General features: G+C 34.0%; 2 protein-coding genes across 2 annotated transcripts; one reads left to right on the forward strand and one right to left on the reverse strand.

The window, feature by feature from the left end:
• The first annotated feature begins 302 nt into the window (after positions 1 to 302).
• On the forward strand, positions 303 to 4274 carry LOC121243159 (protein NRT1/ PTR FAMILY 5.1-like). The gene is made up of 4 exons (XM_041141228.1): positions 303 to 525; positions 1035 to 1252; positions 1953 to 2509; positions 3195 to 4274. The coding sequence occupies exons 1-4, from the start codon at positions 357 to 359 to the stop codon at positions 4084 to 4086; spliced, it is 1836 nt and encodes a 611-aa protein (XP_040997162.1). The 5' UTR covers positions 303 to 356; the 3' UTR covers positions 4087 to 4274.
• Positions 4275 to 9277: 5003 nt separating this feature from the next.
• LOC121248556 (kinesin-like protein KIN-14T) lies at positions 9278 to 10096 on the reverse strand. The gene is made up of 3 exons (XM_041147053.1): positions 9874 to 10096; positions 9691 to 9774; positions 9278 to 9453 (listed from the first exon to the last, which is right to left on the reverse strand). The coding sequence occupies exons 1-3, from the start codon at positions 10094 to 10096 to the stop codon at positions 9278 to 9280; spliced, it is 483 nt and encodes a 160-aa protein (XP_041002987.1).
• Positions 10097 to 16851: the final 6755 nt, after the last annotated feature.

Consider the following 16851-nt stretch of genomic DNA (forward strand, 5'->3'; position numbering starts at 1 on the left):
GCCCCCGCTCCCAGCTCCCGCTAGGAGCCACCGCTAGTCTTAGATTGTTTTTTCTTTTTTTATATGTGTATTTTTAAATATTTTTTGAAAATATAAAAAAATCACAATATTATTAAAAAATACATACTTAATCATTAAATAAAAAAAATTAAAAAAAAAAAAATACATTTCCCCCAGCGGGACATATATCATTTCCCCTATAATATTACAATCTCTAGCTAGCTAGCAAGGGACGTCACAGCTGGGTAATCAGGTTCGTGACTTTGTGAGAGCTTTGCCTACTTATACGAGGACACCGCCTCCGCTACCCTAAGCAGTTCTTCTCATCTTTCACTAGCAGCTTCCTATAAAGCTTGATGATCTCCTGCTTCAATCCTCAAAGCAAATTAAAGAAGCAAATATATATATCTGATCTGATGGAAGCCAAAGGAAGTGCTTACACCCAAGATGGCACTGTTGATCTTCGTGGTCGCCCCGTACTAGCATCTAAAACTGGGAAATGGAGAGCTTGTGCTTTCCTTGTTGGTAATCATCATATCCTTTATATATATATATATATATATATATATATATATATATGGTTCCACCTAGCTCATTAATTTATTAATTGAATGTCAAAAACTTCATATTTTGTAATAAGATTGCGGCCGGCCGGCAGGCACATGATAAATATTTAACTATTAATTAAGACCTACAAATCATGTACGTACGTACGCTTGTTTCCTTCGTAAGAAAACGTTCGATCGCTAGCTACTATTTGCAAGCATTTTATTTTTGGTCCTTAGGCATACGTAAACTTCGGGTGGAATGCGCGCAAAGAAACCAGCTTTAATTAAGAGGATTGCAGCAAAAATTAACTTCATTAATTGTACCAAATTAATTGTTTGATCATAAGTTTCTTGCAGTAGTTATTATATAAATTGCATGTACATTTCTTAATATTGTACGTACGTACTCGTAGATAGCAGACTGGTATTTATATAATAATATTGCTCCGTCTAATTAATTAATAATTTGTTGAATGTTTAATTCAGGTTATGAAGCATTTGAGAGGATGGCCTTTTACGGAGTAGCGTCCAACTTAGTAAATTACTTGACAACCCAACTTCATCAAGACACAATCTCGTCAGTAAGGGATGTGAATAACTGGTCAGGATCGGTGTGGATTACACCAATTCTTGGAGCTTACATAGCAGATACTTACATCGGTCGCTTCTGGACTTTCACTGTCTCATTGCTTGTATACGTCATGGTATATATATATATATATAAATTAATTAATTAATATGCCTCGTCCACTAAGAATATATATATGTTGTGTTTATCAATCATTAAACATATATAATCTGCATTAAATTAGAATTTTTTTTTAATTCCTGACCATATTTCTGAGCTAGCCGATCTTAATCTTCTAGCTGGCTAGCTAGCTAGATGATAATCAAGTAGTATTACATTCACTATATATCTTTAGCTTCCAAGCAAAGCAAAATGCACCATGCACATGTTTGGACCATATTTTAGATTACCTACTCCCCAACACCAATGAGCTTCTTTATTTTTGCTCGTAGGACCATCCAATTATCCCATCAATTTACACTAAGCTGTATTGGTCATAATTATTTAGTTTAAACGCTTGATTAATAGATTATCAAAGATGGAATTTCAACTGACGACTGCTTGCAAGGAACCTAAATTTTATCTCCATCAGCGGAATAAGGCCCGAAAAAACAATCGGTACTACTGATCATGAATTAGTACTGATCATAGGAACAACATGTCATGCTACTTATAACAGAAGATTGGCAGTACTTCGGTGCGATTTCCCATGCATTAACATAGCAGGATTTTTAAGCCTTGTAACTTCCACGTGCCCACGATGAACAACGTACGCTGTCTTGTTCCTCGTTGTAGTAAAAGCTAATTATACTCTCGATCATGTGGTGTCTCAACAGGGAATGGTGCTTCTGACAGCAGTAGTTTCACTCAAAAGCTTGAAGCCATCATGTACAGATGGATTCTGCAACAAAGCTACAGCTTCACAAATTTCCTTCTTCTACTTATCTCTCTACATTATCGCAATCGGGGCAGGTGGAACAAAGCCCACCATATCAACCTTTGGCGCAGACCAGTTTGATGATTTCAACCCCCACGAGAAAGAGCTTAAGGTTTCGTTCTTCAATTGGTGGATGTTCAGCTCTTTCTTAGGGGCTTTACTTGCCACTCTTGGCCTTGTTTACATTCAAGATAATTTGGGATGGGGATTAGGCTATGGTATCCCTACAGTTGCGCTTCTGCTATCTGTATTTATTTTCTATTTAGGGACACCAATGTACAGGCACAAAGTTAGGAAGTCTAAGAGCCCTGCAACGGACTTGATTCGAGTCCCCATTGCAGCTTTCAAAAATAGGAAGCTTCAGCTCCCTAACAACCCCTCAGAGCTTCACGAGTTTGAGCTGCAGCATTACACCAGCAGCGGGAAGAGGCAGGTCCAACACACCCCCATTTTCAGGTGAGCTCTCTAAAACCCATATTACTAACTAGTATTTTAATTTCTTTTAACCACGGTTGTGGTGATCATAATCTAACAGTGACCCCGAATTCCTTACGAATTTTTCCTCATTCAGTTTTAGTTTTTGAGACTATATATATAACGCAGCTTGCTTATCCGTTACTAGGTATATATATATACATGGAGCGTCATTACTTCTCTAAAACACTTAACTATATAAGAACACTTAACATGACTTCTCCAAAACACTTAACTTATAAGAACACTTATATCAGCCCATCTTCCACAGCCCCCCACCCCCCTCCCAAAAAAAAGAAAAAGAATGAGTGGACCAGCTCCCATTTATCGTGCATAGCTAGGAAATCTTCTATTTCAAAGAAAAGGGTGGTGTCATATGAGCACGTTGCTGGCCATTCGTTTCGAAAACTCTCCCCATATGCTCTGTTCACACTGCTTCTTCTGCACGTCTTGAATGAATTATATGTATGGTCACAATCTTTAAGTCAAGTTGTTTCTGATAGAGGATCTCATCGTGGGATGGCAGCGCTTAAGTGCGTGTCCCTAATGGTGGGCACCTCCACAACTCTTAATGGCATTTTTTTTTTTTTTTGGACAAAAAAAAAGATATTATGTTGAACGCAGCAAAACACGTGATGGACTAAGGCGATTTACCACTATTCCCCAGGTTTTTGGACAAGGCTGCAATAATAAAAGATGCCAGCTCGGACGTCTCAAGGCCACCATGCACAGTGACTCAGGTAGAAGGAGCCAAGCTAGTATTGGGGATGATCCTGATATGGGTAGTGACACTAGTTCCCAACACGATTTGGGCACAAATCAACACTCTTTTTGTCAAGCAAGGAACCACCTTGGACCGAAGCCTAAGCCCCACCTTCCAGATTCCAGCTGCCTCCCTAGGGAGCTTCGTAACTCTCTCCATGCTCCTTTCTGTGCCCATGTACGACCGTTACTTTGTGCCATTCATGCGTCGAAGAACTGGAAATTCTAGGGGAATCACACTGCTTCAAAGGCTTGGTATTGGATTCGTCATCCAAGTTATAGCCACTGCAGCTGCTTATGTTGTGGAAGTTCGGCGGATGCATGTCATAAGAGAGAACCATGTAGTAGGTGCGAAGGAAATTGTCCCCATGAGCATATTTTGGCTACTGCCCCAGTATGTTCTGCTAGGCATTGCCGATGTGTTCAATGCAATTGGATTGCTAGAATTCTTCTATGATCAGTCTCCAGAAGACATGCAAAGCCTTGGGACAACGTTCTTCACAAGTGGGGTTGGTGTTGGCAACTTCATGAACAGCTTTCTAGTGACAATGGTGGACAAAGTCACACGAAGGGATGGAGGGAAGAGTTGGATAGGTAATAATCTGAATGAGAGTCACTTGGATTACTACTATGGCTTCCTTCTGGTCATATCCACACTCAATTTAGTAGCGTTTTTGTGGGCATCAAGTAAGTATATTTACAAGAAGGAAGTCACAGAAGCGAAGGAGGTGGTTTATCATCATCAAACGGAGGGCAAAGTAGTCATAGATAGGTCTCCTCTGGGGTTACAAGTTTGAATATATAATATAATATATAGGGAGGGATGGATGGATGCATGCATGCATGTGTGATCACCTGCATGGTGCTGATCTTGCTAGCTAGCATGTAACGCTTAATTCGATGATCGATCGGTAAGGCAGCGCGCTATAATTCAATATTTTGCCACCTGCTGGACCCTTATTAAATAAACGGTTTGTGCGGTTTTTAAAAATAAATTATAAAAAATATAAGAATGCAGCATGACGGTTTATTATTTTCACATATATCATCACTAAGTTGAATTTTTTTTGGAGAAAAAAAAAGGTAAAGTCGGAACCAGATTTCTGAGTTTCAAAAACTCGGATTCGTTCCTGCTTGGTTTATAATTGGGTTAATCAGGGCCAGATTTTGGCTTGAGTTTGAAATACGGGTTTTGGCCGTTACTACAAGAAAATTGTTTATTTATGACCAGTTAATTTCAACGAAATGACTATTTACTGTTAAAATAAGTCTGTTTTGATCACAAATAGTATTTTCGCCACAATTAAATGGGCACAAAAGCTTATTTTTCTTGTAATGCACGTTCAGATATACCCAGATAAACAGTGCTACATTCCACTTAGAATTAAATTTTAATATTACAAAACTATCCTCCATTGTTGTAAAATAGTTGTAAGATTATATTTCTTCCTAGCTAATTAATATATATGACTGACAAGTTTTTATATGAATTAAAAGACAGATATTAATGCATGTACGTGTCTAGGTGCTATATATAATCTACTTCTAGATATGATATATCTAGTACTTGATCTAATTAATTAGGTTTTGACGACAAATCAAATATTTTTATTATATATTATAGAGTTACCTAGCTAGTAATTAAGTACTACTAAATATTAAGGCCAGAATCATGATTTATAAATGTTAAAAGAATTGGTCATGATACTATAGTATTTAACCAATCCATGCATGCATTATCCACCGGCTTCAATCCATGAATTGGTCATGGATCATTTGAATGCTTTCAAAGATGCCTAATTAAAATAATATGGACGATTGGCTGCAGCCCAATATATATATCTATATATAGATTTGGTTTGTGAGCGTATTATTGGCCCACGTATTGAAATTTTACATGGCATTAACATGGGACCGGACTGCCTGACTTGGGGCCCCACGCATGAACAACTACTACACAGTACTAAAATAAAAAGTTTGGTGAAATATAAAATTTAGATCTAACCATGAAAACTGGGCATCTATTAATTATAAGCAGTCCAAATTAACTTGAATTATCGATCAACGAAAATCAACTAATTAGGACCTTAGGTTATAATTAGGGCTTTAAAAAAACCGAGAAATCAGTAAGCCAAACCGAATCGATGTGTTCGGTCTGTTTCCAATTTAGCAAAATCGGTTGAAAATCAGTCCTATTTTTATTTTGATCTTTAGAACACCAATTCGAACTGAACCGAACCGAACCGAATCGATACATATATATAATTTTTTTTTTTATATGATTTTTTATATTATAGAAAATAATAGTTTTTATTTGATAGTTAATAATTACTAAATTTTGTGTAAAGGGCTTTTCCCCTCTAGTTTTTAATAAGCTTGAAGATGGCAATTAAGGGAATAAGAAATGAAGGCCCAGTCTAGAACGAATAAAATCTTCGACCCAGCTCACGAGTAGGCCCCTTGAACGCAACCTCCTTGAGAGAGCGTACTACAGGGGATGAGACTTGCCGTCTTGGAGACCCCTCGAACAGTGTCCAGCTCCTTGAGTACCTGTCCACATAACGGGCGGAAAGTAAGGCATCGATCCTCTGATAAGGAGACATCGGCGAACCACCAATTATGCCAGCAGGGTAAGACAAATCGGGGAATCACGCCGCATTAATTGCACCATTATCCGAGCTACACGCCACATCAATGACGTTGTCGTAGAGGCACATCGCTTTAAATAACTTTGATAAAAGGAACAGTAAAATGATACGGACTCCATGGGGGAGACACAATCTGTTCCTCCCAGACTCCCGGTATAAATAGCAACTCTCAGGTGTGAGAAACGTCTTTTTGATCTCTAGACTCTTTCATTATTTACAAACTTACAAAATACGATATTAACTTTGGCATCGAAGACTCTCCGACTCTAAGGCCACCTTCTCCCAGTTGCCTCCTTCTTTATTTTCACAGACTCAATTCTGCAAACCTGAGTTATTAAAACATGATCCAACGGTGTACAAAACAAGACTTAGCACTTTGAGTTTACTAATAGTTAATATTTGATGGGAAGTACTGCCACTAAAGAAGGTTTCGATTTTGTAGCTAATTACTGCAAATGCATGTCGAAGGGTACTGGGAAAAGCAAAAAATTGTAGGTATTAACTAAAAAATACATCAAGCCAGGTTTGATAATATTGTTATAATTGATTAAAGTTTTAGTACTAGCTATATATATATATATATGAATAATTTTATATATAATTGTGAAGTGTGTAAATATCGCGTAATCGTTTTGAAAAAGTGTAGGGTCTACTATTAAAAAATTAATTTTTTTCACGTAGATCTCATATTTCATTCATTTTTTTAAAGCGATTACGCAATGATTGCACAATTCACAGTTGTAAATATCTTTTCTCAATATATATAGTTTATTAAAATTAATGTTAACGCCAAACTATTAGTCCACGGGCCAGAAATCGGTACTAGAAAAATTTCATTACTGCTAGCTAGTATTTTCAGTTATTCATGCAGATTTGTCTTCGATCCTTTCTTTCTTCTAATTATCTGTACATAAAACATGATCCCTTTACTAGTCAGTATTAATATGCCAACGTTATTATGTAATTATTAGTACTACAAGCACTTCAAGTGATGTGCTTGCACAAAGTTAAAATAAGTTGATCAAATTGATAACGGTAAGTAGGTAAAATCGGATCGGACTAGATCTAAATGAGAAAGACTACCATTAAAGCAGCCCAAGCGAGACTTACTATATCCATGTGAATTATATCCCCTATCTCTATAAATATGAAGGAATTATTCCATTATTGTTCACTAATCATTATTATGTTCATTAATAATAGTGGAATCAAAATAAAAAGTTTTAGTTTTGATAATGAATTGGTCTATATCGATTTTCAAGTTTTTATAATAGGTGGGTACCGATTCGGTTTCAAAAAATGTTCAAAATTAGACTGAACCAAACCGATTTCATCCCTAATTATAACAAATATTACAACTGATTCAAAGACTAAAAAAAAAATTATCATAAATGTGGTAGAAAGAAGAGAGAAGAAGTTGATTAGGGATGTAAAAAAAAAAAAATTTGGTTGGATCAAACCGAACCAGTGGGTCACTACAAGAAAAAACGTCTTTTCCAGCGATTTTATTACTGCTGCAATAAAAATCGCTGCAATTAACCCTTATTTGCGGCGATTTTCTTATTGCCGCTGAAATCCAAAGCCATGTAGACGAAAATTTGATGTGAAATTACTGTTCATTCATTAGCGGCGACTATTTGACCTTTTGCGGCGACATAAAATTGCTGCAAATAATATTAGAAACTATAGCAGTATTTTAATTGCGGCGAATGGGAAAATCGCCATAATAGTTAGTTTGCGGCGAATAAAAAGCACTGGAAATAGTCTTTTATAAAAATAGGCCTTTCCCAACGATTTTAATATCGTCGCAACAAAAAATACCACTAATAAACATTATTTCCGGCGATTTCTAAGTCGCCGCTTGCTTTCCATCTCGAATTTTTGAGCTGGTGGAGAAGTTATTACTTTTACTTTTTACAGCGATTTTAATTTTGTCGCAAATTGAGTAAGCGGCAAACATTTCTATGGATTAGAGAAATCAAGCAACAGATACTATTTGCGGCGAAAATATTCACTGTATTTTCGCCGCAAGAGCATATCTAAGTAAATTAAATGTTACTAGCGGTAAATCCAAATCGCCGGAAAGTGAAATTAAATTTAAACCACCCGCTTTATATTTTCGCCTAATTTATTTCCCTCTCTCGCTCTACCTCCCCAATCCATCTTCTCCCTCAACCCACGCCGCCACACACAGCTCGTCGCCAGCGACCCCACCACGCCACCGCCACCTCACCTCGACGGCCACCCCCTCCTTCTCCCCCAGCCCCCACGGTGGGAATATCCTTTCCCCCGAATCTAGCCTCGACCTCTCTCTCTCTCAGATTTCTCTATGTTGTTGTCGTTAGGGGCACCGTTCGCCACCACTCACACCTCGACGCCATCGCTAGTCCTCCGTCGGAGCCCCCTTCTCCTCCACGCCTAGCCCAGCAGCCCGAGGCCCTCCCTCTCTCCCTTGCTCTGTTCGCAAACCATGGCCCCCACGCGGTTTGCTACTGATCTGCCACTCCGTTGTGAGTTTCGATTCTTCTTTTCTTTTGTTTTTTCTTCCCATAGATTTTTGTATGTAATGTCTCTGGAAAAGTTGTGGGTTCTCGTTTAGGGATGCGTTGTTTTCTCCTTGTACCCATCATTTTTTTTGTTGTTGTTGTTGTTTTTTTTTTTTGCAGCTTTTATTGAGATCTTTGTTCAATTTGAAGATTGAAACATTTGAAGGATACCTATCTTGGGATCCCGTGAATAAGTTACTATAGAAATGGATTCTTTTTCCTTGAGAATATTTTCTATGCAACCAGTTCAAATTATTTTTTGTTTATTTGAGATTCAATATCACTTTTAAAATGCTTTGATTTTTTGTTTAAGAGATTTACATGCTTTTATTTTTTGTGTAAGACACTTTGTAAACACATACAGTTGTGAATCTCTATGTTGGTTAATGTCTGGTAATGTTAGCTGTTCAAGTCTCAGTTTGATTTTAAGGCGTAAACTAAGTAGTTCCAAAGCTCAGACTTGATTCCAAATGTAAGCAAGTGAAGTTGGTCGCGGATTAGGCTAGCATACCAGCAAGTTGTTTGCTGCTGAACTGAATGGCATACCCTGCATCTTTGACAAGCTCCTATGAACTGATTTTAATGCTTGCATGTTTTTAATATATAGTACTTAGTTAGTTAGTTAGTTAATTGGTTGCCTGTATATTTGACTTTAAATTAAATTAGTAGCTTGTGTTTGGCAGTTCACAGGCTGAAAGTTCTTGCTTTTGTCGGAAAATGGGAACATCCTTACTTTTGTTGTTTTTAAAATGTTCTTAAAAAGGTACTGACTTTAATTGTATCTCTTTCTCACTTTATCGAAACTGTGATGAACCTGGTAGGAAAACCTTGTCGAAACTGTAACATCTACTCTTATTATCTGAAAGCCTTAGAAGAACATAACTTGAATCCATAGCTACAATAGGTTTAAAATTGCCAAAATTCTCCCCCAATGCGACGGGTCTTATGCGACAAAATACACGAATGTTCCCTGCAGTGCAAGTATGATGAGCATATTACTACAACATATATTAGTGTGTCTCAGTAAAGAATTTACATAGATTTTTCCGATTAAAGATGACCCCTATTATCTAATGAATCGAACCCTTCTAAGGTGGCCACTCAAACTTTATGAGTTGAAGCAAGCAATACTGATCTTTCACAAAAAGTTAGCTGAAATATCATACTTAGATGTACAGAATAATAATTTCAGCCAAATAAGACTAACCTTTCAAGTCCAGAAAATCATTGAGGACCTGCCTTCTCTGAATATTTAATTGATTTATGTTTGCAGTTAAGGCAGTAAGTTCATCTGTTCATGGGAAAAGAAAAGTTTTGGCATTAGCGTAAGGAGGAAATTGAGAGAGTGAAATTTTTGATACATTTTCGTACTTGAAAATCAAGGATTTACCTTTGATTTTTGAGATTGCACTGGCCAAATCATCTTCTTTGTTGCCAAAAGAAACACTTGTTTTAGAATTTTCTGCTTTCAAGTCATTGGATGGTCCTTCGGATGGCAAGTGTCTTATTATATCACAAAACGATTTGACCCAGCTGGAGGTAAAATGGGCTTTTAGTCCTAGTAGAGAATGAATTGTTTCAGTAAGGTTCTGAACAGATTTTCTTGCCTCCATGGCCTTTGTCCTCTTATGCTGCAATGCATTATCAAAGGTTAGTCTTCCCTCTTCACTTATGGCCTTCTATTTTCTCTTTATCTTGTAACTCAACATTACATGAATCAAAAAATAAATTAACCAGTGATAATGTAAAAAAGATTAAAATGACAGCTTGGACAGTTAGATAAAGACTAGTGATCAAATATGTAAGTTAAGTTAATAGAGAAAAGAGAGAAAGAGATTTATAATGATATGAAAGACTCTGAGGACGTGCTCCATGCATTAAATGCATGAGAAGCGAAACTATGTGTTACATTTATATTGGTAGCTTAATTTGCTCGTTGTTTATCTTTGGCAATGAACTGGTTTAACAAGAGGGATCACCCTTTATAACCTATAAAAATGAATCAGTTGTCAGCCAAATCGTTTAAAGTTTGATAGTGCATGTTGTCAAGATTTTAAAGCGATTCCTGGAGAGAGATTATAATCACTCATCCTAGGTTGGTATTGCCATATGTTAGTATTAGAAGATGTAGAACTGATTCTATTGACTAGTGGCCAAAGAGGTACTTGGTAAGTCTGGTGGACCATTGTCCAAAGAGACTGGTGGAATGCAGAGGTTCAAGTGGCAATTTGGTCGAAAGGAGATGGTTACAGGGATGGTTACAGGGGATGGATGGATGTTTTTTTTACCTTCCCTAGAAAGGATGATAATAACTAAAAATTCTAAGTTAAATTCTTTTTTAACTTAACCAACAAATGCTAGCCAAGGCTTGAGCACCTGGATTTTGAGTTAAAGTTGTTGCTTGATGTTAGTGCTTGTTTGGGTCTTTTTTTTTTTTTTTTTTTTTTTTTTTTTTTTTTTTTTTTTTAGTAATTCACATTATTGTTTGATATAAATGTTAAATTGCAATTAGCTTGAGCTTTGTGTGGCCATCCAGAAATTTCATAGTGAATATAATTTGGATGTGTATTATATTTTTTATGTTTTATCCTTAGAAAATTTGATGTTGAAAAATGTTTTTTTTGCTCTGGCTTTTTTTATAAGTAAGGTTTGATATTCAACATAATTGTGTTTGGTTTGTGCTTTTTGGTCTAACCTTCTCCATTATCTGTCTCTGCTATATTTGTTCTGCAATGCAGAAGACTGGCTCTTACCATTGTTGTGGTTGTCATGCTCTTTTTGGCATTTCTTGAATTTTTCAAGTCTTTTGAGATTTTATTGAGTAGAAGAAGAATATTCTCATCATATGGCTTATTATAAACATTTGCAGATATTATATATAAGGGTCTCTAATATAAAGTATAGCTTGGGTATAGATCATCAGGGATAATTTTGTAGATTTTTTATTTTATTTTGTGAAATATCTTTTCCGGCGAGTAAAATTCGCCGTAAATACTTTTATATTATTTGCAGCGATTAATAGTCGCCGCAAATAGTTTTACCAACGATTTAAATTGGTCGTTGGAATATAGTTCATTATTAGCGACGATTAATTAACTTTTAGCGATGACTAGAATTCGCCGCAAAAATATTTCCCGGCGATTTAATAGACAAACGAAATAGGTATTTGCAGCGTTTTATTTCAAATTTGCGGCGAAACAAAATTGCCGGAAAAGATAACCTTTTTAGTAGCGATTTTTGGCTTCCGTTGGGGTTGATCAGAAGCAGGGGGATAATACCGACGAACATACATCGAGTTTTAAATCGCTGGGAAAGGTCAATGGCAGCGATTTTATTGGTTTTGCTAATGAAAATGAATCGCCGGTAAAAGTGATTTCCCTTGTAGTGGGTTCACTCTAGTTTGTAAGCGATCTAAATCGGTACCAATTCTTAAAAATCAAAATCGGTCCTAATCCGGTGCAGTACCGGTTTTCATGTTTTGAAAATCGGACTGGATAGGTATATATATTTATAATTTTTTATATTATATTATATATATTATATACTAAATTGCTAATTAAGATAACATGAAATTCTAATCTTATTATTCAAGTATATTAATCTTATAACATAAAATTAATTTTATAATTTTTAATACAACATTTGATGTTATAACATATAAATTTTAAAATTAAACATAAACATTAATATTAAGTTATTAATATAAACTTACTTTTGATAAATTATATATATATATATATATATATTTTAAGGATAAATATATTTTTACACATTTAATCATATATATTCATATAAAAAGTCTATAACTTATATAGACTATAGTTTTATTCAATATCATACTAGTATTTGTTAATTTTTGTTAAATAATGTACTTATACTATAATATAAATAGACTAATAATTTAGTATATGTAAATATTATATTATTACTATATATCAAAACAGATATATATCAATTTGATTCTAAAAAATATACAAAACCGAATTCAATCGGACTAGTTGCACTCCTAAAACTGATCATATATACGCATGCCATGCCAGTTGCGAAGAAAGTAGTAAACAATATTAATGTGGTCATGTATACGTGTTGAAGATTGCTATTGATCGTACCTTGCCCTTTGTGAACGCATTAAAAGAAGTCAGATTTGAATTTATAAATTATATCCGTTTGAGTTTTTAACTACTTATCAGCTTAATTAGTTCAAATGCAAATTACTTGTTCGATGCCAATTAATATGGCGTGACCCGGCCGGCCCGGCCCTTAAAAATTTTATATGCAAGCACAATACTAGTCTTGGGCTCCCGTTGAGATTTTCCTTTCTTCATGATTAATGAAGTGTTTTATAATAATATTGTAATTTTATTTATTTTTTAAAAATACTTAAATGTATTAAAAAATATATATGTAAAAAAAGAGTAAAAAAATATACATAAAATATATTAATGAAAGCTTCCCAGCAGGAGCTATGGTGTAAGGAGATGTTTTGGATACTACTACCGCATCAGCATTAATTAGTTTGGTAGTTTGGTAAAGACTTGGAACTTTCACCGGTACCGGCTAAGGAGAGGTTTTTGATAATGGGTTGAGCCGACACGCGTCTAGTAGATAAAAATTAAATAAAATATTATTTTTATTTTAAAATTTAAAAATATGAAAATTTGAAAAGATTAAAATGATTAAATAAAATAAATTGAGAAAATTTTTACATCTAAACAATCCTTAAATTAACATGATAAATGATTTGTAAAAGTTCTAAATAAACAGCCTTCACGCAAGCTCCTGTAAAAAAGTAAATATCACCTTTAAAAAAATATAAAAAAAATTATTATTTAATAGTAGAACCTATATTTTTACAAAAAAAAAAAAACTTATATAAAATTTATCTTTTTAAAACTTTTACCAACCATTAGTCGATAAATATTTTGCATGCAATTCGGTGAGAGTTGCTACTTTTGTGACGACGATTTTAATTACATCAAATAGGTCATAAATTAAACGAACTCCCTATCTTTTTCCATGGCCAATATTAATTAAGTTCACCTCAGGAGTAGTCAATATATAAAAAAGAGAAATTTTATTTATAATTTCTACTTGAAGATTGTATATGTAGATCATTTATTAAATAAAAAAATTATCATTTTAAGAAAGATATTTTTATAATTTTTAAAAAATTTAAAATTAAAATTGACTAGAAAAGGAAATATCTGCATCCATGCCAAAAGCTAGCTATTCTCTGCGTGTTAGTTTACCTGCCCAAAGATACGGTTCAGACTTCAGCCCATTTATTTGACTTTCCTATTTCACCATCTATATATATATATATATTAGGTGAAAGCAACATACAAAAAATATTTGTCTAATTTAATTATACAATTATTTTTATGAATTAATATTATTTTTATTAAGAAAAAAATTTTGATTAATAATGTAATGCTTTTTGAAAAAAAAATATAATTTCTAACATAAAAAATTTAAAAGTTAATTATAATTAAGTAGATGATAAATAATTACACGCTTTCATTTTTTTCCTTAAGTAGATGAGAATCACAAGATAAATAGTTGTTTTATCTTGGTTTCTCCATGCCATTTATTTACTACAAATTAAAATCAGAATAGTTACAAAATATAATCCTTAAAATTTTTCAGATTATATGTTTCAATATGAAAAGAGTATATGAAATTAAAATTATGCTGTAGAAAATATGATTCTCACAATAATGGAATGTGAAAAGTGGGGGAAAAGAAAGATATAAAATATCAAAGTAAAAATATAAGTCACTCCTATCTTTACAAGGCCCTCACCTCTTCTTCACTTTCTTGCCCAATGTTAAAACACTATAAGCATAACTTTCAAATAATTTACCAATGGAGAAAAACAAATACTTTTTTCTCAGAAGACATCAAGAAACTGGCCATACGGAGGAACTCATTCCATGAGTACGGTTTTATCCCAATGCTAGCTGCTGTTTTCTTCTCCTCCTCTTCCATGGAAGTAAAACCTAGCTATTATAAAAGTAAGATCATAGGATCATTAGTCGTAGAAAAAAGAAAGATTAAGGAGAGGATAATTAAAGATTATATTGTGAATTATTCAAAGCATGCAATTACCAAATGAATTAGGTACTGATCTTTCTTGGTGGCCTTTTTGTGGCACCGATTGAGAAAGGTAGGCATAACGAAAAAGCAGAAGCTGCATGCATGCTTATAATTCAACGACATCGCTGTAGAAGATCTATTACTGATCAACTACTTCAGTTGACTTGGAACGTAGATATCAAAGGGCCGGCCGGGACTATCTGCACAAAGTAGTACTTGAATACTTATATATGGTACTATATATATGGAAAAGTCAGAGTACTCATTATTTTGATCGGAAAAGTCCCTATATATATAACTATCAATATTATTATATATTTATATATATTATCTCCACAGTAGTACTCATTATCTCCAAAGCATTTCTGTTAATGATGATCGGACGGTTCTCTATCTGAAGCCATGCATACTAAGAAGAGTCTATACCTAAAACCATGGAATTAATAATTTCTTAGTAATTTGTACTAATTGCTAGCTGCTAGACACATGACTAATTAATTACATTAATACTGGTTCAATCACCAATTTCTAGATTTTGTAATTCGACTAGGATGCAACTTCTCGTTACTGCTTGATAACGATATGCATGCTACGTACTGATCTATATATATATATATATATACATATATATATATACATATATATATCCACATGATCATTAATTCCCAATATTGGTAGTCATGCTTAGTTGAATTTTTATATAATTAAGGTTCTTTAAGGTCTCGTTTGGTTATGCAATTCAGATACAATGAGATGAAATATTTTATTAAAAGTTGAATAAAATATTATTATAATATAATTTTTTAATAATAGTTTTATTTTAAAATTTGAAAAAATTGAATTGCTTATTATATTTTATATGTGAGTTTTAGAAAATTATAATAATTATATAAGATGAGATGAGATAGTTTGATTTTGTGTAACCAAACCAGCCCTAATTCTTCTCAACCATCATGCAGCAGGGATCGGAATATTGTTAGTAAGATAGAAAATAATCGCAAGTAGTTGTTTATTTGTATTATAATGTATGCTTGTGCAATATATTATATATCTAGCAGATCAGAAGTACAAACATATATAACATGATATATGTGTATATATATACATGCATGGAATTATATATGAGAAATGAAACACCACATGCACACACATGCATATATATATATGCATCGAATTATAATTATGATATATATATAATTTTTTACTTGGTTTAATATATATACCAGTACGGCCTCGGCCAGTACTTGATGTTCTAAAGTTTAAACTATATACTAACAATTTTAAGTTCATAATTATTGATCAATCAATCAGTATTTTTAGTATTTATTTCCTGATTACTAATTAATTAACTAACTGTGTCAGATCTAGTGCCGAAAGCTAGCAAGCTGGTGAAAAAATGCAGCGAGTAAGCTGCAGCTAGGGAATTGTCAAAGCAAACGCATATATCATCGATCAAGTGCTAATTAAGATCAAGATCAAGTAGTACTACTATTGAGTTGTTAGACGTTGGTCATGTAGAGCCATGAGCTAGGCGCTCGATCTAGGTAACATATATATAAATATGTGAGTGTGTGTGTGTGTGTTTGTGGTTCAAAACTCGGAGTTTAAGGCCGGATGATTTGTACGTTGTATATAATATATCTAACTAATTAGAACTTAATTGGAAGTTGATCATCCTGGCGTGCAAAGAACGGATTCAAAAAGGCGTTCTTTCCTACTAGGAATATTTACCAAACAAAGATGCTAAAGTTGTACTTTAGATTCAAGGTCAAATATTTTGTCTCTATTTAATTTGAATGACGTGAAAAAGCTAGCTAGGACTTACCTTTAATTCATATATGATCGGTAAATACCATTCATCATCAATATCATGTTCGATCAATCTCTGACCCGGCGACCAGAACGAAATTATTTAGACATGAAAGATAAGCAATCTAATATTCAGATGGGACCTGATCATCAGTTTTAATCAGCAATAGTAGTATTTTTAATAGCATATATGCACTAAGAATCCTCAACAAATCGTTACCCCACCGCGTCCCCAAGTCTTAATTTGCAACACTACTTTTTCGAAAAATCAAAGCCGCGTTCTCACCCTTTAGTTATATCTGTCTTTTTTTTATTTATGATTGATATTTCCTTTTGTTTTTTACTTGTTGACAATTCCACACGTAGAGATTCCATGCATTAAGAGTCTACGTGTTAGGTCACCTGTCGACCTTGGTTCCCTTGATAACGCTCTTTATAAAATCCCATGTTGTGACATCTCCTT

The sequence above is a fragment of the Juglans microcarpa x Juglans regia genome, chromosome 1D (genome assembly GCF_004785595.1).
Source record: "Juglans microcarpa x Juglans regia isolate MS1-56 chromosome 1D, Jm3101_v1.0, whole genome shotgun sequence".
NCBI classification, from domain to species: domain Eukaryota; kingdom Viridiplantae; phylum Streptophyta; class Magnoliopsida; order Fagales; family Juglandaceae; genus Juglans; species Juglans microcarpa x Juglans regia.

Excerpts from the sequence above, each read along its gene's own strand:
- LOC121243159 (XM_041141228.1), top strand. The coding sequence starts at position 357 with ATGATCTCCTGCTTCAATCCTCAAAGCAAATTAAAGAAGCAAATATAT. Across the intron at positions 526-1,034 it reads AGCTTGTGCTTTCCTTGTTG|GTTATGAAGCATTTGAGAGG; the intron begins GTAATCATCATA and ends TGTTTAATTCAG. Across the intron at positions 1,253-1,952 it reads CATTGCTTGTATACGTCATG|GGAATGGTGCTTCTGACAGC; the intron begins GTATATATATAT and ends GTGTCTCAACAG.
- LOC121248556 (XM_041147053.1), bottom strand. The coding sequence starts at position 10,096 with ATGGAGGCAAGAAAATCTGTTCAGAACCTTACTGAAACAATTCATTCT. Across the intron at positions 9,775-9,873 it reads TGCAATCTCAAAAATCAAAG|ATGAACTTACTGCCTTAACT; the intron begins GTAAATCCTTGA and ends TCCCATGAACAG. Across the intron at positions 9,454-9,690 it reads TGATTTTCTGGACTTGAAAG|GGAACATTCGTGTATTTTGT; the intron begins GTTAGTCTTATT and ends CTTGCACTGCAG.